General features: G+C 48.1%; 2 protein-coding genes across 6 annotated transcripts in view; one reads left to right on the forward strand and one right to left on the reverse strand.

The window, feature by feature from the left end:
- The window catches only part of Plc21C (Phospholipase C at 21C), a 129,214-nt gene that overhangs the window by 96,347 nt on the left and 6,157 nt on the right, over positions 1-26,710 (reverse strand). For 4 of the 5 annotated variants that reach the window (XM_018022490.2, XM_026812587.1, XM_026812586.1 and 1 more), the window contains one exon: positions 19,267-26,655. In XM_018022490.2, the coding sequence (XP_017877979.1) occupies positions 26,533-26,655 (123 nt within the window). In that variant the 3' untranslated portion in view covers positions 19,267-26,532. Of the gene's footprint in view, positions 1-6,505; positions 6,599-18,581; positions 18,700-19,266; positions 26,656-26,710 lie in introns of those variants that run through there. The other variant, XR_003389025.1, reaches the window with a different exon arrangement.
- Positions 17,305-19,197, forward strand: jhamt (juvenile hormone acid methyltransferase). Its single transcript, XM_018022526.2, has 5 exons — positions 17,305-17,689; positions 18,020-18,191; positions 18,260-18,392; positions 18,605-18,752; positions 18,896-19,197. Exons 1-5 carry the CDS (start codon positions 17,503-17,505, stop codon positions 19,096-19,098), a joined length of 843 nt encoding a protein of 280 aa, XP_017878015.1. The 5' UTR covers positions 17,305-17,502; the 3' UTR covers positions 19,099-19,197.

Raw genomic sequence — 26,710 nt, forward strand, 5'->3', positions numbered from 1 at the left:
ACGAGAGTAGACGAGTCCTTGGTGTCGTTTCGTGGTTCTATCAGGGAACCGGGGAAAGTGAACTCGTAACGAGTTACTCTCGACAACGAATAAATCAACGCGCATCAAGTTCGCTTTCGTTACATTCACCGGTGCCGCAGAATCACCCGGCTAATCGATGCAACGTACCCGAATTAGCCGGCCGCCGGCGATGTTGTCTCGAGCACGGCCAATTAGGATGCACTCGATTAAAAGTTTCGAAAATTATCGACGACATTAACCTCGAAGAGAGAGGGAGAGCTCGTTAAAACTTCCGGGGCCGATAACGCGACGCGTGTGCCGATGCTCGACTTCTCGGACATCGATACGTTCCCGAATCTTCGAGCCCTTTGTCACGCCCTGACAATTGCTAATAAAAATCATGTGAAACTGGTTGGCATTTAAAGAACAGAAATTTCTGTCTGGATTTCGTTTTTTACTAAAAATCCGCGGTTGACAAATGGAGCACTGAATATCGTAATTAGCCTCAACACGGGTGAGACCGTGCTTAACGTCCAATTAACGAGTAACGAAAATCGAGCTATTTCCACGATGGGAAACTGTGAAACCGGAAAAGCCTGTTTGCCACGGTGGCGACGACGACAACGACGACGACGACGACGACGACGACGTGGGGAATAAATATAGCCGAGGCCATGATACAGCGGGGCATAGGTAGGTGTGTACCGTACACACTCGGCGATGCGTCAACGCGCGAAATAATACCGCTTTATATGCATACGCGATTTGACGCGTAAAGCCATGATTTTTCCTACGGGGGTTCGCCAACCCCGCGTGCGAGCGCGAGCAAGAAGGGGCGGCCAGAAGAAAGGGGTCGGGAGGAAGGTCGCCGTTACTACTTTACGGTTACTACACCGAAGGGCCGAGGCTCTCGAAACCTGCCATGCTTCGAATCTAATCGCACCGCGGTAGAAAAGAGAATCGGATCGATGTCAGAGCCCGTGGAGAAAAGTGTAACGCTCTGATCCAGGTAATACGCTTATCGAACGAATGTACGAGGCTATAGACGGATACATGCTCGCCGGCTATACACAGAGAGTCGGAAGTTCGTAAATCAACGCGGTTCGGTAACTACCGCGACACGTTGCCGGCTGCCTCGTTTATTTGCATAATCTCTATAACCATAAAATAATGGATTAAATGGGACGGGATTTCGCGGCCGTTTGATGAACGCGAGCCACCGAGATATTTACAGGTACCGAGCTCGATGGCTGGTGGGAGGAAGTCGTTAGGAAGCGTCCAAACACTTTCCGGGGAAGTTCTCCAAACTCACGGACCCACGTCAAGGCATTCGAGGTCGTCGGGACCTTAATCTTGGCGGTCTTAGACAGGGAAACTGGGCGCGTATGTACAGGAGGAGCCGGCGAGCGCACGTGCAAGGAACTCCTAGAACGACAGACCGCCCCCTAACTCCGGCTGCTGCTTCCTCCTTATCTCGGGAGGCCGAGTTTCCTCGGACAGTTTACCGGCGCTAATGAGCTGGCAAGATAATTAGCATTATGTTAATGTGTGACGCGCAACGGTACCGCCTCCTTCACCGTCCTGGAACTAGCTACCGGTGTAACCCAACCTTCGTGCCTCCGGTTCATCCCCGCAGACTCTCGACGCAACCCCCGTTTCTACCTGCCAGCTTCTACCTACGAGTTTCCGTACACCGTTTCGATCATCTTGCGCGAGTTCCCCAATGTTTGGTCAACCCGAGATACCGTCGGCTTCGGGATACAAAATACGAAGCCGTGTCGAGGCTCCAACTCCGTTTCCTCTTCGAATACGCGATACGAATTGAAAATTCGACGATTCAGCGACGGTACCCTCTCTCTCTCTCTCTCTCTCTCTCTCTCTCTCTCTCTCTCTCTGACGTCTCTAATTTCATTTTCGGCGTACGCTCGAAAACGTTTGCGCAAGGGACCCTCGTTCGTATCGCGGAACCACTCGGCTCGCCCCCGGCGATGCGAGCATTAAAAAACGAGAAACTAAGTGTCCTCCGCGAGGACTTTCGTCCCGTATCTAAAGTAAACACGAACGGGATCTCCGGAATCGTGCACGAGTTCGCGAAAGTTAATATCCAAAGGGGTGGTCATTCAGGGTTATATTTGCCGACCGATAGGATCGGGTAGATAGGATTGTGCGTTGGCCCGCGTCTCGTCCTGCGCACTCGTATACTCGCGATAACGCTACCCGTTTCCTCTCAATACCCGCCCACCTCGCAACGGTCTGTCCGATGTATATTTCACGCGACGGCTCGACCCGAGTTGATCTTCGTTCCAAGTACCGAGAAGAGCACGGGGAGATTTTCAAAGATAACGAGAGGATCCTGACCGTCTCTGCTTTCGGATTAGATTTCTTTCTCTTCTACTCCCCTCTCGGTTTTAACGTACGATTGTAATGCCGTAATAAAAACCCTTCTGTGCGAGTGCTTGGGAAACTCAGATCGCTATCGCGCTCTTCAGACACGAAACTTGCCACAAATATTCCACGGAATTACGAATCGACGAATCTTAGAATGATTCGAGATCTGTCCACGATTACGAGAAATAGTGAGGCTGGGTCGCACAAGTGTTAGCCTACACCGTCCTAACTAGCCCGGGCTAATTAATTAATCATGCGCCTTCCGTGCCGAAGTTGGGCTGCTTATCCGGAAGCCTCGCCGGCTTCTGCTAAGTTTACCGCCAAGTCGCGTATCTTCGGTATTGTCGGGAACGGTTCGGTCGAGGTGTCGAATGTCTCGTACAGACGCTGCTTCTACCCTTCACCGTTTTCATCTTCGCCTCCGCGTACCCCGACTCCCCCTCTCATTATCTTGATTAATTGACCGATGGCCTCTCGCGGCTTCCCTCCTAACGTCTTAACCCTTTTTCTTACGGCCATCTATCGTCTACCATATTCTTGTCATTCACCGCGTTCGGCAATTACAGCAATCTAACACGTCCCCCGAACGATCCGGTTTTTCCCTGGTTAATTGCATCACCGCTTAGAAGAAGATATTACACCCGGAAACCGTTGGATACGGAAAAAATTGATCGAGGAACCGCGAGAACTTGTTACCAAACGTTATTTTATTATGAACGGTAGACAAAAGGGCCTCCACCCCCGATTTCTCGGATCGCCTCTTTTCGAGGAACCTCGACGCCCGGCACTCGCGGCTCAACAAAGAACTATCGGTCGAGTCTTAATTTAAAGTTAAAATTAATTTCTAGCGGGCCGCCGCGCGCTTCTTACATTCCGCGCTACTTGTGCTGTTTGAACAATACTTTTTTTTTATAAACGGAACACTATGCGCCGCGATAGCCGACGAGTCTTGAAGTAAGATGTACAATTTCCCGTATTGAGATTTCTGATGATCGAATGATCAGCGCGAGGCTGATTAAAAGGAATCTCTGATTAGTCGGAAAAAATATTTACAAGCAGAATCCGGGGGGAAGGTGGCGAGACTGTTAAATGAAGAGAGTCAAAGGAACTCGACATAATTAAATCGCGATAATGATGCAAAGAATATCGTCGGGCTTTTGCCTCGGCGCGCACGCCCGTCCAACCCCCGGCGAACCCTTCGGCCGACCGCTTCGCCTCGACTTTGGTTCGCTGATTATTTTGTCGAGTGCTTTGATATTCAAGAAACAAGCAGACCCCGTGAGCTTCCCGTAATTATCGGTCGTCTTTAAGACGTCTCTCTCGGTTCTCTCGCCATTTCTTTCAACTCCAAGGAAATATTTGCCGGTTTTTAATGAATTCGTTCATTTATGCGTCTTCGAATTAATTAATTTCATCGGGAATCCGTCGAGTCGGACTACGCGTCGAGTTCGAGCGGGTCGTCAAATATCGTTCAGTCGTCCGAGGACCGTGGAATATGCAAAGAACCGCGTTACACGCATCGCTCACCGCGCATCAAACGTTTATCGCGTGAAACCATAAGAGAGCAGTTGGCGCGGATGATTCATGATGGCTCGAAGAGCGAACGAGCGAAAGAGAGACCGTGGGGTGTAACGTGGAAACGGCACGGGCCGCGAGGGGGCAAGGGCGAGGTTATAGAAGAAAGAGGCTGCCGACTGTATATACCTACATCATGCAAATGGTTCCAATCATAAGCGAAGTCTATAATCGATCTATAAATCTGCTTACGGGGGAAGAAAGCTTCCGGGCTCGGGTACAGGGGCACGTCACAGACCGGCGGGGGGTGGGCTCGACACTACCACCGTTACACCTTGCCCCGGCCAACATCCAGCGCACCTACTAACGCCAGGCCACACACCACCATGGACAAATGTATCTTGTTAGCATACCATTTGTATGCATGGGGTTTTGCGCGCTCTCTCTCGCCACCCACACACCCTCCCGTTCCATCTCTGTTCTAGCCCGGCGTTCGCCCGGCTCGCTTACGTCCCTCACGTACGGACATTTAGCGCCTAACTTCTTCGCCAAATCGAATGGAAATCGTTTTTCGCTAGGCGTTCACTTTCTACCTCGTTTCAGCCGCGATCAGTTCATTATATTCTCAAGATCGCCCGAGCCACTCCGTAGTTCCGTACACGGCGACAAAAACTAATCAGACGACTGTGAATTTTTTTGCATTCCTAAAAGGATCGAATGTGCAGACAACGCAAGTCCGCAACGCAACGTTGCATTATTTATTGCAAATGCAATTTTTTAATTGGCTACCATAAACGTTTTAGTCCCGGTTTGATAATGAATAGTAAATGCTCGAGGGAAATTTTTGGAAAAGCTAATTGATCGGTCTCGAACGCGATAGGGCCAAGTGTAAGAAAAGCTGCGAGTCACGAGGGGAGTCCACTCGAAGAAAGACAAAACCGGCACCCTCGTTCGCGCTCGTGATTGATTAACTTCGCTTTTTTTCTTCCTCCCCGAAGAAGACGAGAAACGTAATTATAATTTTTATTCATTACCGCGGCCCGGGGATCGTTCCGTTTGGTTTCTCATTTAGAGGCACTCGCGCTTGCGGTCTCGAGATACGATTCTTTTCACCGCGCGGACCTCCTCCGTCGCAGTGAAAAGTGATCAATATTCATTTACATCGCGAAGGGCGCTCTAAGGGATTAACTGTCTACGAGACGCGCTAATCAGCGATATCACGTGTTCTTTAGAGATCGATCCCCCGGATGCAGACGCGGCCGATGAAATTTAAAGTGATTCTTCTGGAGCATCGATGTAATCGAGTTCAATTGCCGAACGACGTACGTGGTACGAAATTCGATACACAGAATCCGCGAGCCGTATCATCGACCGTTCATTAAGAACGATGTTCGAGCTACGCGATCACTAGTGAACGAATTAAAAATAGCTAGTTAAGAGCCACCCCAGTTTCCGTCTGAGCGCACCTCGATCGCCATTCAACCACGTTACGTTTTTCTCCTCATCTTATCTCGGCTCTCGGCCCGTCGCGAGATTCATTTATCTTGTAATTAGTTCCAACGTTCTAGTCTCTGTAACGATCCACCAGAGACGACGCGGAAAGGAAATCTTAATCGGTCAAGCGTTTCGTGCGAAGCGAAACAATGGAAATGAAAAACATAGTTAATGATGAAAAAACTCGATGGGTCGTTCGAGTCGCGCCGCTGGCAACGATTCGAGGACGATGATTCCGCTCGACGCGGGCAATAACTTTAAACCGAATCGAACCCCCGAGACATCCGGGAGTGGCTTATTTGCATACCGACCTGAAAATCCCGCACCCTCTGTCATTCCAAGTCACCCACTCGACATAAGGTGGCCTCGTGCCTTCCCGATCTTCGCCGGTCCCCCCAAACCAGGCTTTCTCACCAACACGCGCGAGCGTAAAAAAATACGAACCCGCCGCGTCTCTTCGCGATCGTTTAGCACTTTGCCGTAATTTTTTTCCACCCCCGGTATTTGCATAGCCGCGCGATTCCCCCTCGAAGAGCACCGATAAAAATCGATGCCCTCTAATCGAACCAAAACACTCGACGATCATTCCTTCCTGAATTCGAACACGCGCTTTCATTCCCTGAGACAACGTATCAATATCGATGCTTTATGCTACCTTTGCATATCGCGTTCGATCAATACTTAAAATCTACTCAACTTTCTTTCGTAATGTATACGAGTCGTATGCGTATAGAGCACAAAATTAACGTTCTTACAAGAAGTATTAAACGTTTCGTTGAACGACACGAATCGTCCAAGTGAAATACAAAAGTTCCCTGGCGTTCGTTTAAAAATAGAAATGCAAGTGTCCATTATTTTACTAAATAATTCCTCACGCCAGCGTGTTAACACCGCAAGAATGCGTTTTATGGGAGGAACTAAGGAATGCAAGTGCCTTGCAAGACTTACAATGTAAGTCAACGTAATGCGAGACCTCCACGACGCAGTATAAGAGTCCAACGCGAGAAGTACGTCGCTATCGATGGCCTATTCTGGGGCTTCCGTGGTTTACTGCTACCATTACTCGGGGAATAACACCCCGGAATAAAAATCTTTATAACCACCTTACCTTGCTCTCCTGCCCGTCCCGTTCCAACGCCCTGCCGTTCTGTTGTCTCCTCCATGACCTTTTGACACTCCGTGTCCCGAGACTCGCTCGCGCCTGAAAGCATTATTATCAGCGATAAGTCCCTCCCTGATCTTCCGTCAATTTCAATTAAAAATTCGACCAACATACAATCGTGATTTAAAACACCGTTTATCATTACTTTTGTTATGTAGAAAAAGGAAACTTGGATTTCATAGTCGTTTCTCTATTCCTGAGAACTACAGATTGTACGAACGACAGAACTACAGTAAACGTAGTACTCGAATAAGTCTCGGTGAATCTCTTGTTAATTAATTAGCATAAGAGGAGAAACGAATTACACCGTCTGCTTATACTTCCGCGGACCTTGAAGAGCGAACGTTCTGTTTACTGAGGTAGCGGCATCTGCTGGGACAGACGGTAGAACGCGAGGAAAGAAAGTTGCCGGGTTGATAACGAAACTTGTGTGCGAACGGCGTGGAACATGCACGCGAAATTACTAAAACTTTTGGGAGACAGTAAATTAAACGGAATTCCGGCTGCATCGTCGACATCGCGTCGACAAGGTTGTCCACGAAAAACCGATCAACATTGTTCACCGTCGCTTATAAAGCATGCTGCTATCGCATGCGTTTTCTGAAAGCCTATAAGACACCGGAATCTATTACCGAGAACGCGTATTCCGCGCTTCTGTCGTTCCCAAAATTAATCTAAATTCGCGACACGCTAATTACGAAAATTTTTCGTTTCAGCTGCGGGTTCATTTGCGCAGCTGAATGAAAATGAAAATGGTGTACGAAATGCGGTGTAGAGAAGAGCGAACAGATCTTGTGTAATTCTGTGTAAGGGCAGTAATCCCGTTTCATTGGCGAGGAGCAAGACTCATAGATGAGTAAACGAGAGTGTTAAGTAGCAACCAAGAGATAAAACCTTTCTACCGGGGAATCGATTCAACAGCACGGAGAACGAAGAGGAGAAGGAGGAACAAGTTCCGTGGTCGTCTGGCGGCCACATTTCACCCCTGTATGGAGTGGCTCTTTCACGCGCGCACACGCTCCTTTTGAAAAAATAAAGCGAAGTAGACCGAGTTCGCGCCCGCGTCGACTTTGTTTACTCCCGGGAAACCGGAGGTGGAAGCTCGCGGGCAGCCAGCCTCCGCTCTCGACGACGACGACGACGACGACGACGACGACCACGACCACGACGACGACGACGATGTAGCGAACGCGAACGAAAAGGGTGGCGAAGAGGACGGGAATTGACGAAGACCGCCGGAAGGATGAGAAGGAGGTTCGCGAGAAGGTGTGGTGGCGAGAGAACACTGCGGAGGTGAAATGGGACGACAGGGGGGTGGTGGTGCAAAGGCAGACGCCTTGCCCGGTTTCATTAACCCCACGCATTCATAATCTCGAGTGTGTTGGACGTGCGAATATAGATTGAGATGGGAATGAGACCGTTTTGTCTCGCGGATACTCGAGGCGCGAGGCGTCAGGAGAGCCGCCGCGTCAAAGGGGTGAATTTGAAAGAGGAACCCGTACGCTCGCGCTCTGTTTGGCGGGTAAATAGGCAGTCGATTGGAAGACGGCCGAGACTCTTTCCGCGTCTCGAGTGCGCCGAGCGTGCTCGACGGGTTATCCGGCGATCTAAGCAAATTTTCCATATCGGATATGCGCCTAATCGACGGGAGGACGAATCTCCGAGTGCCCTCGAACGATAGATCCGAGGATAACGGCATCGTTCGCCGCCCTAACGACCAATTTACCGTCCCGATGTTTGCCTGTCCGTTTAACTCGACGATTCCTCGCAGAACATTGCAAACGACAGAAGAGTATCTTCGAATTTCCAAAGTATGCAACTTTTTAAAGTCGAGCGCTAACTCGGAAAGCTAGAGATAGAGAGAGAAAGAGAGAGAAAGAGCCAGTCGGGAGAGCAAATAAAAGGAAGGAGCGAGGATGGAAGGGAACGGCCGATCTTGTTTCTTCGCCATCCGTCGTCCTTTCCACCGAGTTCCCTCCTCTTCCAGACGTTGGTTGCCTGTCGTTGCCATTGGTCGGAGGCTGCCTGGTTTGCCTCGCGATGCGGAAGGCGGACTCCGGCGGGCGGTGGGTGGTTGCAGAAAGAAAGGACAAAACGGTCGGAAAGGGGAGCGCTGGTCGGAACGTCGTGGAAGAGTCTGCGAGGCAAAAGTGAATAGCACACGAAACGAAAGAGGAACGCGAGGAAACAGCAACAACGTCCTGGCTCGTATCTAAAACCCACCCTGGAAAAGGGAACAAAAGTACGCGACCGGCAGAGAAGCGCAACACAGTGAAAAGAAGAGAGGCAAAGAGAAGAGACGACGACGACGACGACGACGACTACGACGGTTAGAGAAAGCGAATGAGTGGTAACGGGGTGGCGCGGGTGGTCGTCGGCAGGTGGCCAGGGGGTGAGTCGAAGAGACGGCAGAGGAAGAACACAGGGTAAGAGGGAGCAAGAGAATGCACGAGTAAGAGAGGGACTGGCTTGGGGTGTGCTGTATGTAGCCGGGTCGATTCAGCCCCGGGCACTCGACTCCAAGCTACCTCTATCTGCTGTATTCCCTCTATTCTCTCTCTCCCCGCAAGCATCGCCACGGTGTTACGTACCCTCCCTTGCCCTCAGCTTCCTCTGCAGCTCCCGCGCCACCCCTGGCCTCGTCCACCCTGGCTGCAGTTCTGCCACTAGGTCCCGATACAACTTAGCCAACGACTACTACTCGCGTGTTCCTGCTATCTGTACTACCGGTCGCGCACACGAGTGCCGAGCAACTCGGGGATGCCGATGCAACGAGTCAAGAATTCACTTTCGAAAACCCGTTGCTCCGGAAACATGAAAAAGATATCTAACTTGGTAATATACGTGTACTTTCCGCGACGCAATTACGGGATCATCGGATCAGGACGCCCGAGCCTTGTTCGCGTCGCTTATACTATAACGAGGATGCAAATACGTTAATGGGTCTCTACGTATGATTCTCGCGTAAACACGGCTACAGGTTTTTCTTACGCGAGCTCGAGGAGAGAGAAACAAGATTCCAGAGGTAGCGAACGAGCTCGGGCCGAACAAGGGGAGAAGCAGGAGGAAGAGAATCGAGGCCTAACTAGAAATCTCGGTCGGCTGTATAATGTCGAGCACGGTAAATCGAGCCGATGACGGGCGGAGATTAAACGGGACGAATAATCGGTGCCTTTGAAGCGCTTTTATAAAACGGACAGCCAAAAAAGAAGCACCGGTACCCCGAAGGCCGTCGAGCTCGCTCGGAGGCTCGCTCGACACCGTGGCCGAATCCATGAGCAGGAACCCCCTTGAACGCGAGGGTCGAAAGGTTCGTCTCGGTCGGATTTTGCAAACGGAAATGGCAAGCAATGGCAGACGAAGGCAGTCAGGCGAGAACGGGGGCCGGAGAGCTTAGGAAACGAGGGGGAGAGAGAGAGAGAGAGACTCGGAGGGCATAGGGGCGGTTCTCCAACCGGGTGCCGCTTCAGGGGTGGTTTGAAGTCCTCGGGGTTATTTGTACGCAGACGTAGGCCACCTGGGCTTTCGCGCATTGGTTTCTACGTCTGTGCCGTTTGTCTGTACGTCTGCTGACGTCATTTACGAGGCTCCACCCAAGGTGGAGGTGGATGGGCGACGGGGCACACGGTTGCCTACCTCTGCTTCCGCCGGGGGTGGCAGAACAGCGAGGCTGGGTCGGCGGGTAGTGGTGGAGAGAACGATAGAAGCGGTAGATTCTGGAAAGGCGCTTGCGCGAAACCGCCGGGGATCGTTTATTTGTATCTGTCATTGCCAGCTAAGAGGGGCAGAGGGAGGGAGAGAACGCTCTCAAGATCTCTCTCCCCTTCGTTTTATTCCTTTTATTCCGTCTTTCCCACTCCCGGGCCACCCCCTTCGGTTCGCCACTCGGCGACGCCATCGTTTCGCCCCCGAGTGGTCGCGGCTACCGGCAAACTAATTTATTTCTACCTATTACCATTTTTGTTCGCCGTACCCGAGAGCATCTGGTACCCCGGCTTGGTCCTCTTTGACGGAAAAGGGAAACTGCACGGTTTCCAACGAAAATAAAGGGTCCGACGTTCTAATTTTCCGGCGAGGTGACGCTTTTTATGCCCGATATCCGATAAGACCAAGCTGCTTGCCTCCCTGGAAAGCTTACGAGTTCTTTCTCGGGCTTCGCTTTTAAGTGGTGTCGAATAGAAAACTCGCCGGCAGCTAACCGACCGATCCTGCGGTCTAGACTAAAGGGTTTTAACCCACGCTTGCCCTCGCGCTTCGGTTCTTTCTCCGTCGTCGGTCAGAGGAACGCCGAGGCGAGAAAGATTAAAGGAAAAAGAGGAAAAAACGAAAAGAACGTTCGAACCGATAGAGGTTCGGGTCCGTCGGTGGAAAGTGTGCTCCGAAGTTTGCGTCTCGGAAGAAAAATACCGAGCGGAACCGCGTCATTTGAAATTCGATCGAGCCGATTCGGCTTCGCGGAATATGCCGGATAAACATGGCCAGCGAGAACGAAAGTGCCGCGATTTCATTGTATAAAGACGTTCTCCGCGTGGATTACCGTTCTACCGTGGGGAAAAATCAACCAGCCAGTTTTTCCCGGCGACACCGAGAGCGCTTTGACGAAACCAATTAGCCCGTTTTTAACGACGCGCGCCGTACGAGCCCTCCGGTCATAGAAGCGCGAATAAAATGTCAACCCCGAACTGCTCTCGATCCCGCGGCGAGGGGGAGGAGGCGCACACAGGTGTCATGGATAACCTTGACTTATAAAAATAAACGGTCCACCGCGATTAACCGTAACGAACGCTTTAATCGCGTCGTTCCCCCGTGGCCTCGGTGCTCCGGTAAAATCCACGAGAGACGTGCGGCGTACGAATCGGGTCGTCTCGTCGAGCGCGCGGTCAAACGAATTGCGACGCGAAGAATTTGACGATTGGATCTTATCTAAGAATAATCGGGAAAGAAGAATCGGTGGGGAGTAGGTAAAAACGTAAGAAGAGTTAAGAAACGTAGAGAAGAATGTGGAGCGAACAGAGCGGAAGATAGCGTCGCTGGCAAGAGGGATGAAACGGATAAAGTAGTAGAGAGGGTAGTGGAAGGCAGATTGCACAGGGCGGAGGGAAAAGAGGCGAGCAGAGGGAGGCGAGTTTAAGTGCTACTGAGTGTCTACCTCCTTGTGGGATCGAAGCCAGGACTCTCGCTCTCTGTCTGCGTCTCTTTCTCGGATCGAAGCAAGGCGCGCCTCCCCCTCGTCTTCGTCCTCGTCACCCCGCCAGCCGCTGTCCCCGTCCTCGTTTTCCTCCCGGTTCCCTCTCGACCTCGCGGCACACAGACGGTCCGCAACCCACGACCACGCGCGCGCCACACGGACAAAGACTCCGCGAGAGGGAGAAACTCCCTCTTTCCCTCGCAAATACAGAGATAGCTCAGACGGGAACGGAAGAGGTAATGGAAAGAGGGACGGAGAACGACGGCGAGGGAAATCTCGCTCGTTCCCTCTGTACCGTGCGTCTCTCTCTCGGCCGTACGTACGAGCCGGATCTCGACCATCCCTCTCGCACAGTTGCTCGTTTCATTGAATGGTATAGGTAGCATAACGCGGGGCGTAACCAGCCCCTCTAGAATCCGCATCGCGGCACCCACGCAGTCGGCATTCGTCGTGCCATTGGCCCCGACGACACTCGGAAACCCAATGGAAAGCGCAAATACGATGCCGACTTCCGGTCCGTGAAACGAATTCGTGAAACCGACGGATCGCGCAGGACTGCTCATCCGCTCTGTACCGTCCACCCCCGATTCGCGAGTGAAACGAGCCTGTCTCTCTTCCGTTCGCGTCCTCTTTCGCCACACCTGTTCACAGTCACATCCGAATGCTGGAAACTCGACGATTGGTCGTGAACCAGTCGCCTCGGTCCCATTGGACGGGCTCTCCCTGTTTTCCTTCTACCGGAAAGGCAAAACGTTCTTTGACGACTCGCCTCACTGAGAGGAGGAGCGAGGAACCTGCATCGGGGGTCCTCCAGAGACCGAGAAATGGAAGCCCAAGTGGTACGACTCCGTTATAAGTCAGACGTCGTTTCGCGCAGGAGCTACGCCTATAACCGAGGGACTGGCAGGGTCTCGTTTAACGAGCGCTCGTCATCCGGAACAACTGCCATAGAAACGGTACCCATTAACATCGAGATATAAAGCTTCAGATTACGGTCAGTTCCTTGGTCGAGTCGCGTTGCAAACAGTTTCGTAGGAGGCCAGTGATCGGTACGAAAAAATGTTTCCAAGAAAACTCCCTTAACATTTCTCAACGACGAGATTCTCGACGAGTCTCCGTCCGAGAAAGAATCCGTGGAACAACTGGACGGTCGGGACCGCCGCGGTCATCGACACCGGACGATTTTTTAACTCGAGAATAGGTATACCGAAAGATGTCGGAGGTGTTGAACGCGATTCCGTTCTCTATCGATCCTGAAACGGAGTCTTCTTAAAGAGATGTATCAGCACTATCTTCGCGAGAGATACAAACCCGACGCTGTTTAAAGACGAGGAGGACAAGCACAGGTATTTTTATTCCCGATATTTGCCCGGCTCGTTACCAACCGGACGACGAGCTCGCGTCGGAGATGCTGCGAGGATATCGCGTTTCGCCCGGCTCCTCTCCAGTTTTTCTCAAACTACTTTCTCTCGAGAAGTTTGCGTTTCCCGAGGAAACCGGTTACAACCGGGTAAAACCGGAGAAAATTCGCGGATAACGCGACGACGCCGAGAACAATATGTATAAGCCGTATAATTCTTTCGTTCGGGTGCTCGCGAATTCTTCGGGCCGCGAGGCGAGCCACGGGTATTGGATAATACCAGAGGCAGCCGGGTTCTGTAAGAGAACCATCCATTTAAAATGTCTCCCTTAAATCTCCGACACCACCGGCAACCACCACCATCACCGCCACCGTCGCCGCCGCCTACGTCTCCTCCACCAGCCGGGTGCTACCGACTTTCAGTAGTCGGCTCCGAGCTCACCCCCCAACCTCCCGTGACCGAGGCTCGCCGAGGCGAAACCTCCCTTCGCGCTTGCCACCCGGTTTCTTCTCCACCCCTCACTTTTATATCCACCTAAATCCATCCATTTTAAATGACGGATATTTTCTCCGAGCGACTGTATGGATTTTCATACTTTCCACCGAGGAAGAGGAGGAAGCGACTATGCATGGAACGCACACGTTCGGTCCGTTAATATTTTCGCATACGGAGGGCTTCGCGACCCTTCTCCTTTTCACGAACCTTTACACCAAAGAATCCGTTCTCTTTATCGAACCTGGCATTCACTCGCGTCACGCCGCGGTAATCATAACTATTTTTATCTCGAACTGCGCGACGTTTGTACGTTTACACGATGATACGAAACGGTGATACGATACAAGCTGTTGTTCGCCTTTATCGTTCCGTTTCGAGATTCTCGAGAAGATGACAATGAATCGGGAGGTCTCGGTCGGGAATGTCTCGACCCGTGAACAAAGGCGAAGTCGAAAAAGCCGGGTCACTCGTGTCACAGGCAAATGCGAGCCTCGAATAGGACCGTGGGGAGGGAGCGGACGCGGAAGGTATCGGGAACATGTATTATTGATGCAGACGTCGTTAGCTAGCTTCTTTCCTTCCACCGTACGTGTGTGCGGCGAGGGAAATCTAAACGCGTCCCAACCGTAAACGATTCCCATCGACGATTTCGTGAAACGCCCGTGGTAAATTTTCACCGTGATAATTACAAGTCTCCCGCATTATGCACGGTCGGAAGCGACGTCGGGTCACCGTCGAGAACCAGAATATATACGTAGAGTACGCCGCCACCGCTGCCGCCGCCGCCGCCGCCTTCTTCCATTAATCTCGCGGCAATCGAAATTAGCATAATTGACGGAGCGGAGAATGGCGACCTGTTCGACTCCGAAACGCTATTCCGCATAATCTTTCCATATATCTCACTCAATGTTTTCCGATAAAGCACGCATCCCCGAACGATTGACAACGGCCCGACCCAAAAATCTTTCGTCACACATCATCTGATTTCTTCGAAAGTTTTCCATGACACGAAAAGTATAAACGTAACGATCGTTGATAAGGACGTGCAATGCGAAATAAAAATAATTCTAATTAACACGTGTGTTTTATTTCAACTTTTATTTCCCCTGTACTGGCGTGTAAAGGGTTAAAGGTATCCGTTCGCGGTAACTTCGACCCGAGTACAAGAAATTAAACGCAGAGCCGGATTATACTCCGGCTTAAAATCCGTTCCTCCTATCTATCTCTACCGCGTTTCCTCCCTCGGCCCCAGAAGCTCGCATCTCCTCGAGCAAGACGTATCGACGCGGATTTTTTTCCACGTCAGTCATTTATCAAAGCCGTTCGTTCTCTCCCGCTCCATTCGATACACGCGAATCTGGCCGAGGATTTAGGTAAAAGGAAAGAAGAATGTGGAAAAAAGATTACCGATCTCTCCTGCCTTCGATTTAATTATCATAATTGACTCCACGGAAAGATAAAGAATCCTTGACGATGAACAGATTTTACTCTACAAATAAGTCTACTTTTTTATAACACCAGCGAAGTTTAGTAACACTTTCGCTCGTCACTGTAAAAAATGCTCAAATGTTTAAATGATACTCCCATTTAAGGATGTATTGGCTATACAGTCAATCCCAAAAATTTATGTACTTTACAAAAACTTTCTCAAAATTTCGAAAAATGCTTCAAATACAAGTTGTTTGTCTTCTAACTTCGATATTTAACGAGTTAAGTATGATTAATCGGCATTTTATAGGTCTTGAGAAAATCCGACCATCCCAGCCTCGAAACGGCGAACTTTTGGAAAAAAATTTCGTTTTTCCTCAATAACTCCAAAACCGTTGGACCTACGGGAAAATTGCATACGACCTTTTTGTAGAGGACGACGAGATCTACAACTTCTGTATAAAATTATTTCGCTAGCATAAATATTTAACGAGTTATTGACGAAAAACGAAAAAACAGTTTTTTGCAAATTACTCGTAAACTATTGATGCTAGCGAGAAACTTTTATATAGGGATTGTAGATCTCGTCGTCCTCTACAAAATGGTCCCATACACGCCCCTCTAAGTCCATCCGTTTGGGAATTATTGGCAAAAAACGAAAATTTCGTAGAATTTAAAGGGGTACCCCTTGAGCAATCTCGAAAAAATTGAAAAATTTTTATTGTTGTTTATTATTAGCATTATTCTTTCGACGTCTGATTTCTTTTTAAAAAATGCGTTTCTAAAGTGCATAAACTTTTGGGATTGAATGTATAGCCAATACATCCTTAAAACATTTTATTTCGTACAGAATGCAATGATGAAAAATAGATGAAATATTACAGTTATGGATAAAACGGTTTGGAAAAAGAGATGCGGTAGGTCGTGAGCCAGAGGTGCTTCCTGTCTATCATTGCCCTGCAGATTTCAAATCCATCTTTCTCTTTCAATGATCTACGTTCTACACCCTTCCCATTTTTCTCGTCTCGTTCCTGGATCTGATGTGATTCTACCTTAAGTAGAACTCGAGACGAATAAAACGCGGAATGAAATCACGAACGAAAGACAACTTGGAAAACTACTTAGCTTGTCGCTTCCCAGGTTGCATAAACTTCGGAAGCTACGTACGTGTCACGAGCTTTTGTCAGCTCCGAAAGCGACGTGGCCACATATTGCGTTAGTTTGTGTGCTACATAGAAAGAGAGAGAGAGAGAGAGAGAGAGAGAGTGAGAAAGACGGGGGTAAGGGGAAACGGGTCAATCCACGGTTCTCATAAATATTTCCTGCTGGAGACGATTCGAACGACGCATACCCGAATCATCTGCCGGAAGCTCGCCGTGGTCGCGAGAATCAAATGTTTGAGGAAGAACTTGGACAGGGACCTGATCCTATTTGAGGTTCGCATGCAAATACGTGCCACGAGAGATAAGCCACCCTTCGCATCGATTGGGACTAGCTTTGTGAAATACCCAAATAACGCTCCCCGCATTTATGCATTTTAACGATTATAAAAATTGAACGTGTTCCTCGAAAGCACATTGACACGTGATAAAGTTGACGATACGAGAATATACGACTCATCGTCGGGATAACGAGGGTGGCTTTTAATCGAGCGTACGATGTTTGCGTTGCGAATGACCGGTTCAATTTCCTAACGACGTCTCTAACGAAGGCGGCTTCGCGACGTTTGCCTGACGACCGGGTAAATATTTGCGAGACACCAGGTACGAACGCGAATGCCGCGGTATCTAACCGCACCACTTGAAGCTCGTGAGTGTTCGGTAAAAATCGGACTGGGCGAACGAAACCGGCCAGGACCCCCCTTTCGTCTTGGGACCACCTCGGGGTCCGGACCTCGCCTACAGAAATTCGTCCTGAGCCCGCGATGGTAGAATCGCGAGGATTAGAATCGCGTGGTTCGCGAGGGATTCGGGGAAGTCGGAGACTCGGGCCGAGGGGCCTGTCGAACTTCGGAGCGGATGCGTCCTGAGGCATTCCAGAATTCGAAGAGTTCGTTGAACTTCTGAACGTGACCGTCGGTTCAGGTGGCGCGGGCTGACGAAGAATTCGGATATTGAGGTAGGTACAGGTGGGAGGCAGGAGTGAAAAAGGAGAAGAGAGGGTCGGCGGGTGGTGAAGCGAGGTGAAGAAAAAAATGAAACGATAGGTCCGAGTGCGGGAGGAGGAAAGTTGCCCGTACGCGGAGTCACCGAATATAAATACCAAAGGAGGAGTCGAAACAAGTCACCAGTACGAGATCTGACAGTGTATCACGTAACTCGCGTGGCCACTTGCTTCTCTTTTTTCGTTTCCGTTCCATCGAGTGGCTCCGTTCTCCACGGATCGGAGCTTCGCGCATCGCGATCGACCTACGCGAGGCCGAGAGAATTTTTTTCCATTAAATTTGCCGACGATTCAAAGAGATAGCCGAGATGTACATGGTAGAGGAGTACGTGAACGCGAGCAAGACTCAGTATCGTGACGCGCTGGACGTCATCGAAGAGTTCGAGAAAGAGTTGTCCGAGATGAAGGGTAAGTGCGTCGACGTTGGATGCGGGCCGGGAGACGTTACCAAGAGATTGATTCTACCCAGACTCTCCTCGGAGGCTGAGCTAGTCGGTAAGAAATCCAAAAACAATGCAACCGGAAGATACGCGTCCACTCGTATCACCTCTCGTTCCGTATCGACGTTGCATATCATTATGAACCTCGTAAATCGTTCAACAAATCGTGTATAACGAATCATACAGTAAATCTAGTCTATCTGGCAAGATAAGAAAAAAGACGATATAGATGATCGATGCTTGACATAAGAGACCTTCCTCTATTATTTCATCCATTCGCGCTCTGAGAACGTCTTGTTCGATCGTACATTTTATAACTGTCACGCAAAGGTGATGCAAAGCACGTAGCTCAACGACGAAGCATTGGTTTTTAAATCATTTTCAGGAGTGGATATATCGAAATCGATGATCGATCACGCGAAGCAAAGGTACCGCGACGAGGAGCGATTATCCTTTCTACAACTGGACATCGAGGTTCAGGATCTGCCTATCGACGCGTTGGGCCAATACAATAACGCGTTGTCCTTTTACTGTCTCCACTGGTGTCACAACGTTTGGTACTATTCTCGCTTAACATTTTGTTTCGTTACGCTATCGCGCAATTCAATGTAAATTGATTAAATAGGAGAGCGTTCGACAACATTTACAAATTGCTACGGCCAGGAGGAAAAGGCCTGGTCATGTTTCTCGCTTGGAACGACGGATTCGATGCTTACACGAGGGTTCACGAGGACCCTCGGTACAAACCATACATGCAGGTTGGCATTTAATTTATACTTTTATAAATAGACTGCGGATTCTTATGCAAAATAATTGTCATGTCAATTTAAAAAGTGATCATTATTATTCTGCAAATCAAATTTCAATCACGAGCATATCAAATTTTTCCGTAAACGCATAGAATCCACAGTCATCTATGAATATTGAGTGAGGTAGTCGGTACTCACCGAAGACACCCTCTGCTTCTAAGGACGCGGACCGGTTCGTGCCGTTCTTCCACCGGTGCTCGGACTCGCGGGCAGCCCTGAGGAAGATGCTAGACGGGATAGGCTTCGAGGTTCTCCACTGTAGCAGAAGAGAAAAGAGCTTCGTTTACGAGAACATGCAAACACTGAAAAGTATCGAATTTTGTTCGTAACGTAAATTAGAGCAGAGACGAGAAAAAAAAATAAGAGAGACCGGTAGTAGCGAGAGGGGGGATAGGGGGACAGGTCGAGAAACGAGGTTACGCGATGTAAAAGCGGATCGATCATCGTTGCAGGTCACATGATCGCGGTTAATCCATTCATCTCGCGCATCCCTGACCACCTCAAAGAGGAGTTCGAGGATGTGGTCGTACGGGAAGTAGCCAGCCGGAAGATCTTGTTCCCGAACAAGAACGACAACGGGCAACAAGAATACAGTATCTTGGACAGATACCACATTCTTGTGGCGTACGTAAAGAAGCCTACTGGTGCATGCTGAGAGAATCGCTTGGGAACCAGTTTCAACGGAATTAAACAACAACTCATAGATGTACGCTTAAGAACGAATAAAACATGCCATTTGGTATTATTATTATTATTTTTTTTTTTACATTAATTGTACGTCGTGCTACCCGAGGGAGATGAGAAACAATGAACAGCTGCATCGTTTCTACAACACTAATCTTTATTGTACACTATATCTTTGATTTTACAATACGGTACAGCCATTTATAGAATATCGTTAAAACTCATATGTATATCGTCGTACGAGTATAAGTGGGTTTTCTCATTATTTTTTTGCTTTTGTTTTGTTTTACGGTGCTTACGGCATCCTTACGGGGAGTTAACAATTTTTACTAACGCTTCGTTCTAAAAAATACACCCAAGTTTTTATAAGTCGGTTGGAAACCATCGATTACTGTTCCGGTACCACGGCATTCTCCTAATCCGATCACCGTGTTCAAGATCACAAGTCAAGAACTCTCCGCGATACGAAGACGAGCTTCGTACCGCGCAGAGGTCCTGTCTCGTATCCTTTTGTAAGACGATCGTCCGACCGAGAGCGTACCGAAACCCTAAATGGAAGCGACTCGCGTGTTGTCCACCACTCTCCCGTTACCAGGACGTGTGACCGTCGCTGGATCGCGTATACACTTGAAACACGGACCCTATGTTCAAGCGAGAAACAATGTAAATGCGTCGAAATCGAAAAATATCCCGAAATATAGGAAAACGGTCCAACGGGGAACGCACGTCGGTCGGTTGGCCGGTCGGCCGGCGCGGCGGCCAACCGTGGCTCGACGGCAAGCCGGGAATAGTATGTATATATAAAAAATGGCTCAAAAAATTCTTATCGTTTACGGAAGATTTGCACGGATCATCGCCACGACGACAGGATTGATCGGCACGCGGAGAACAACTACACTGCTCGTCGCAAACCTCCTCTATTCGCGGGAATGACTTTAAACAATTTCTGGCGAGCACTGCATTTGGAAGAAACGGAGGATCGGCTCGAAGGTACGCGGCAAGACCCTAGCAAAGAACCTAGACACATCGATATCGTGCGACACATACGTAGAATATAAACGAGCGGACCGCGGATGTTCGTGCGACGTAGCAATGTCCATTACGCTTCCGACGCTCTTTACGAACTTCAATCGGAGTTGCATCGGATTTTTCTTTATAAACGCAGGAACTCTGCGGTCCGCGGATCAAACAAGCGAAGACAACGACGAACGGAACACCGTCCGTGCGAATCGACACGTAGCTCGCGTTCCACGGGTTAACTCGTTGAGATTCGATGGGATCTAGCTACGACGCGATCAGAGATCGTTTCTCGAACCGGCCCTGTCTATACGAACACTCGAGGCGACGGTATTCTATCTTCTCACGCGCCATTTCCCTATTACGAGAAATTATTATTATTATTATTATTATTATTATTATTATTATTATTATTATTATTATTATTATTATTATTATTATTAGGAGAAATGAAGCACGTATGTACGGGCAAGATAGAATTTGAGCCTGATCGATCGGTGCGATTGCATCCGTATAGCGAGAAGCGTGGATGGCCGAGGGCAAGGCACGAGTAAGTCAGAGTCGATGCGCCTTAATAGATTTACTATTCGCGATTGAACACCGAATACTTTCATCGTAGAAACGCGTTGAGCCGATAAACATCTCGAGTGAAATTGCAAGTCGAAAGGGAAATACAGATTTCGAACACGGAAAAACGAACTGAATATGCATTGAAACGAAAAAAAAAAAGGCAAGAACCGTTCTAACAGGAGTTTGTATGATGTTTTTACACGGTTGAAAGAATTTTTACTGGAAAATCGGTCACGCGATTTTGATTTTCGTTCCAGGTAAGTGCGAACATTGTGGCCAAGCATCGGTTTCTCGTGGTAGCTGCGTGATAGTAACGCGCGTAACGCGAAACAAGTAACACTCCGTAGAAAATTAAATTGCCACGTGGAATCAATTCGCGCGCGTTGCAACGGTATGAAGTAGCTTAAAATTATGTATCGGGTAAAAATCTAGCGTAAGCTACGACCGAACAATCCTCCCCTAGCTCGTGGAAGCTGCTCGTAAATTACGGTTAATAGGTACGCACAGTTTCATACGGTCAATTAACAATGACCGAGGTGCCGAGTGGACGACCTAAACCCTTCATTTTCTGTGTGTTGCGTGACGCTCGAGCAAAGAAATCGACCACCCCGCTTCGAACAACATTCGTCTGTCCGACAGACACTTATTTACTTATACAAGTTTCATCAACCGACGAGGGGAGGGAGAGGAAATGAACTGCGCACGAGCCGTCGTTCTAATTCGGGAAGGAAAAACGCGGTTACCGTGTGTACGCGGCTCCACACAGCAAACGGATTGAGCGTTATTAATCATCCGTAAATATTCCGCGGCGATCGATACTGCCGCTGCTTCTTACGCGATACGAAGGGAACAATAAATTTAGCTCGAATGGCTTTCCAAAGGATACCGGTAAATGAGAACAAAATATCAGTCTCTAGAGACTAACAGGCTCGATTATAAACACGATCGGTTTAAAACGTGCCGTGGAGATCGCGTTGCTCCGTGTCCTCGCAACGGACCGTCGGAAGATCGCTCGAAAACAGGCAACAATCAATTATGACACACATATATTTGGCAAGATCGAAGGCTGAGCAGCCGAAATCGTGCGTGAATTCAACGACCATTAAGAAGAAAGGATCGCAACAAGAACGAACTCGATAGAATAATCGAAAAATCACATTGAACATCCAAGAGCATTCGAAGCATCGAAGAATTGACAGACTTGACGATCTGTAAAGTACGGCTCGCTCGCTTCGTGCGCTTGGCAATTAATTAGAAAGCGTGTCCCGCTCTCACATGCTCCTTTCTCGCGACACGTTCCGACCAAATAGAGAATCGAGTCAGGTACCAAGAGTCGTTGTTTCACCAAGAGATCTTTTAAGAATTTTACGACGTCGCACTCTCCGCACGCGTAAAGATTTTACGAATCCACGATAAAATCCATACGCGCGAGGAGGTGCCCGTAGTTTCGGAATATCAGTTAGGACGCGATATCGTTGCGGCGAGACAACGTGCCACATTCAGACGTATGGAAACGTGTCGCGAAACGATGACCGATCACTGGACCGGGAATTCTAAATGATCTAAAAAAAAATCCACTGATAGAAATATAAAACATCCGCAGTAGAACAGAAGTAGTGATGTTCGGAGGATAAAACGAACGTTCCTTTAATTGCATTTATAAAAATACGGATTTGCTCAAACGGCGGTCCAGTGATCGGGGAGCTCGATCCCTCGGTAGACACGCGTGCGAAATCCCCGGAAGACGTTCCGCGATAATTCATTTCGAAAGGAACGGTGAGCGACGCCAGACCGTCACGATCGTCGATAGGCCGATTTCAAATATTACCCTACGACTTACAGCTGCGTACGATCCGTAGCTGTCGTCGCGTCTCGTTTTCGAAAGACGCGAGGTCGCCGCGCGATCCGCGCGGCTCGAGCAGCGTTCGCAAGTTACGAGAAAAGAGTTTTGGCAAAGTTCGCGAACGTCTCTCGCGGCGCGAGAACCGCGCGGCGACCCGCGCTCCGCACAGATAACACAAAACTAAAATCCCGCAATAATTTATGAACAACGACTACGCTATTACTGCCACCTTTTCGCTACTCTACCGTTAACAACATCAACAGCAACAACACATAATATATCAACATGAATATAATATCTGTCCTTTTAGCCTAGTTATTTTATACTTATACAATTAGGTACGAGGTGTAATATGCGAGCGCGCACACGATTCTCTCCCAAGTAACAAACGCTCGATTTCATTTTTATCGAAGACTATTCCGCGGCCGCGCGTTACGCATATTACAAGAATATAGGAAGAAGACGAGACCAACGGTCGTCCGAAGCGAATCACGCATTATGTATAATATATCTGTATGGTAATAACGCGCGGAGAAAAAATATTCGTGGGAAATGCATCGCGGGTCGCGACCCGGCTCGAGATTCTCGGAGGACGGACGGCACTCACGTCCCAAGGAAATCAGTATTATTACAGAGTTATACAGAGGACTTGAGCGTCCGACGAGAACAGCTAGTCGGTTGACTCGAATAAAACAGCAACATCGATTCCGAATCGATAAAGAGAAACAAAATCTGTGACGACACTGTTCTCGTATGCTAACGAAGGGACTGGCTATTATCACCGAACGTTCGTTCTCTCTGTACAAGTCTATCAGACAAACTCCGAAACACTAGATACGAACAATCGAAACGTGTCCTCGCGGCTCTCTTTACTCTCGCTGCTGTTCACAGTCCGATTATTCGTAAAACGTTCCGCCTCTCTGACTATGCAAGCGTTTGAAGGAATTCGCGCGCCCCTGCACCCTGCCTGTGCGTACCGCGTCAAATCTACGTCCTCCCTCCCTGTTTTCTCACCCTCCAGCCGCCTCGAACTCGGTACCGCAAAGATCAGCGATGCGAGAGGCGCGCATCGTTGCGACTACACACGATCGGAAAAACATCGACACACGTACATACAATGTATACGAACGTTACATATACATATATGTGTACACACATATATATATCATAATATATATATATATATATATAAACTTCCGATAATCTTGTACGACTTAACATAATTTACTGTATTGATTTCTCTCTCGCGTCGGAACGCTTAAAGGTAGTCCACTGGCGACCGCTACCTTAATTAAATTATACCCGCTTACATATTTATCTCGTATTATCTCATCTTTTAATAAATTATCACTGTTTCCCCTCGCCCCAATGTTTTAAAACGTTCCCATTTACGTGCGATACCGTTCTCACGTCCCCCCCCCCCATCCCTCACCCCTTTTTCATGGAAGATAACAAACTCACCGAGAAATGCAATCACACGATAAATTGGCGTCAACTTAAAGAATAAATGGTAACTCGTCGTGTGTGATCGTTCCATCCGAATGAACACCTAAAGCCACACTCTCAAGCTTAAACTATACCTAAACTTATCCCTCTCGCAACATAATACCCATTCTATCGTAATTAAAACGCAGCGTGCGAGCTCTACAGCCGGTGTTTTTTTTTTTTTTTTTGTAACACTGCAGGAGATTCATCCTCACGGAATCTCGCGATTCCTCGCAATCGTCGATACCTCTCCGTGAATCACTCAAAAACAAATGTTCGACCCATACATCGTCGGTTACATTGGCTCATTGTAAAATCATCCAAACCACAGATACAACTAAAGGAAGTCTCACAGAAATTGTTATTGCGATTCGTCTCTCTCTCTCTCTCTCTCTCTCTCACGAACTTTGGAACAGAATAACACTCTCATTATATTAATTTCAACGAAAGGAACGTTCGAATTGAAACCAACCGATAATGTGCGCGTATAGTTGCGATTCTCGCGAGATACGCGCGGAACCTTGTACGTATTACATTTAGAAAGCGCCCCGTTTAAATAAACGACGGTGGCAAAAGGAAAACCTGTCGACAAACAGACGAATAATTTATATGAACGATTCAAGATCGAGTTCGTCCTCCAGGTCGAAGGGAATTGAACCATTCGTAGCCCCTAGCAATCGACGACAATATTTATAAAATAACAAAAGTATTCCTTAATTTTTCTTCTTTTTTTTTCCTCATTGACGATTGATCACGCTCTACTTGCGCACGTGCGTATGCATGTATATAATGTACGTATGTTCGTGTGCGTGCATGTATATATACACATGTTGCATATAGTAATAGTAGTGGTTTTAAAATAGTGATGAGCACGAACCATCGGTGGAGAACACGAATGCAAAGGCTCGTGTCTCGCCGATCGTTCACTTGGAAATATATTAATGGGGCGAATCACACGAGATTTACGATGCGCAAGTACGTCGCGTATTACCCTACCTTTCATTTAGTAACTATTAAGAATATATATATTAAGATATATATATATAATATGTATGTGTAATATCGAGTTACTTAAAATATCGTACGATTAGAAACAACAAGGACAATGTTACGTTGGCGTAACATTTTTGATTGTCTTCCTAAAAGAGGCTCACCCCAAATCGTTTTGCTCGGGCCTCAAAGTGGCCGCAACGCGGTACAAAAACGCTATTTAGAAACGTTCCCGTTAATATTTCATTTTTTTCTTAATCGATTTTTTCTGTTTTTAGATGTACTGAGCTCACGTTGTTCGTCACAGTACGGTCTCTTTAGCATTCGCGACACGATTACTCAAAAAATGTCTTTATGCGGAGTACTTTCAGTCAAAAATATATGAAATCATGCACACGCCCGTCCGAAATCGTAATTCCCTTACCTCTAGGCCAAAGATATTTCAACACCCCCGTCCCCACCCTCATCGCCGCGAATCGAGTTACATTTTTTAACCCCAAAGTCCGACCGATGCCCAGCGATCAATCGCGAAATCCCCCCTTCCCCCACCGTTTATTTAACAAACGACCCGAGTGTCTTGGAACGCGATTTATCATCGACTTTGCTAATTAAATAACATCTTATACATATAATAACAAGATTAAATAGTAGCACTTGGAAACATTATTCTTATTTAGAATCGTGTACTTCATATGTACCTCGTCACGTAGCGTCGTACTCTTTTCCGCCTCCTCGGAGATTCTTTCGCGTTGCAAAACTGAATAAATTATTGACACTGGCGGCGATGGTCTCGAGTGTAATGACAATTAGTGCGTTTAATACTGTGCGTAATATCGAATTAGGAAAACAGTAAGAAAGAAAACGAAGCTCGCTTCCCAACACTTTGAGACACCCTCCGTTGCTGAGATCAAAATGGCGCATGCGCATACGACCAGTTGAACAATCGCAATCGATCAATCGCGATCGATCAATCGCGATAACGATTTGAATTATGACTGGTGAGTACATGGAAAACGACATAAATTACTCTCCTAATTAAATTCACCTAACGTATTCGAATGCGCATCTCTACGATAATGAGTTAAACGATTGCTTTGTCGGGTAGTTAAATTATTTTAAAATGAAGTTCGACAAATGCGGGTAAGAGAATCTATACGGGGTTCACCCTCGATCTTGTGACGTACCCCCGAAATCAAATATCGCCTCGTAAATGCTGCGCGCTTTGCAAAAGAGACATTTCTTTTTTGGAAGTGGATAAAATTATTTGATAGCAAAACACAGGTAACTGCGTAGATTTCATGAATTTCCTACCTATCGTTACACCGTCAGCGGCGGGCTCCCGTTGCTTATTGCAGAACCAACGCGCCGTTATGTACTCTCTCATCTTCTCTCTCAAACAGACTACACACTCGGCAAAAACAGTTTACTGCGTCGGGTTTGTGAATACTCCAAACCACGTCGTCGCAAGACATCGATCAATTAAACTATCGATCATTTCAGTCAATATGTATTGCCACTGAGCGACTCCGGCATGCTAGTCCCACCGGAAGGCGACAAAGGCAGCTCCCCGCTTTCGAATTTACTGCATCGGCTGTTATACTCGGCCATCAGGGACGCTTTCACCTGAAACACGATCAACAGCCTCTAATGATCACGAACCTAAAACGAATGTACGATA

The sequence above is a fragment of the Ceratina calcarata genome, unplaced genomic scaffold, assembly GCF_001652005.2.
Source record: "Ceratina calcarata isolate Rehan_Ccalc_2016 unplaced genomic scaffold, ASM165200v1 scaffold289.2, whole genome shotgun sequence".
In the NCBI taxonomy this organism is placed as follows: domain Eukaryota; kingdom Metazoa; phylum Arthropoda; class Insecta; order Hymenoptera; family Apidae; genus Ceratina; species Ceratina calcarata.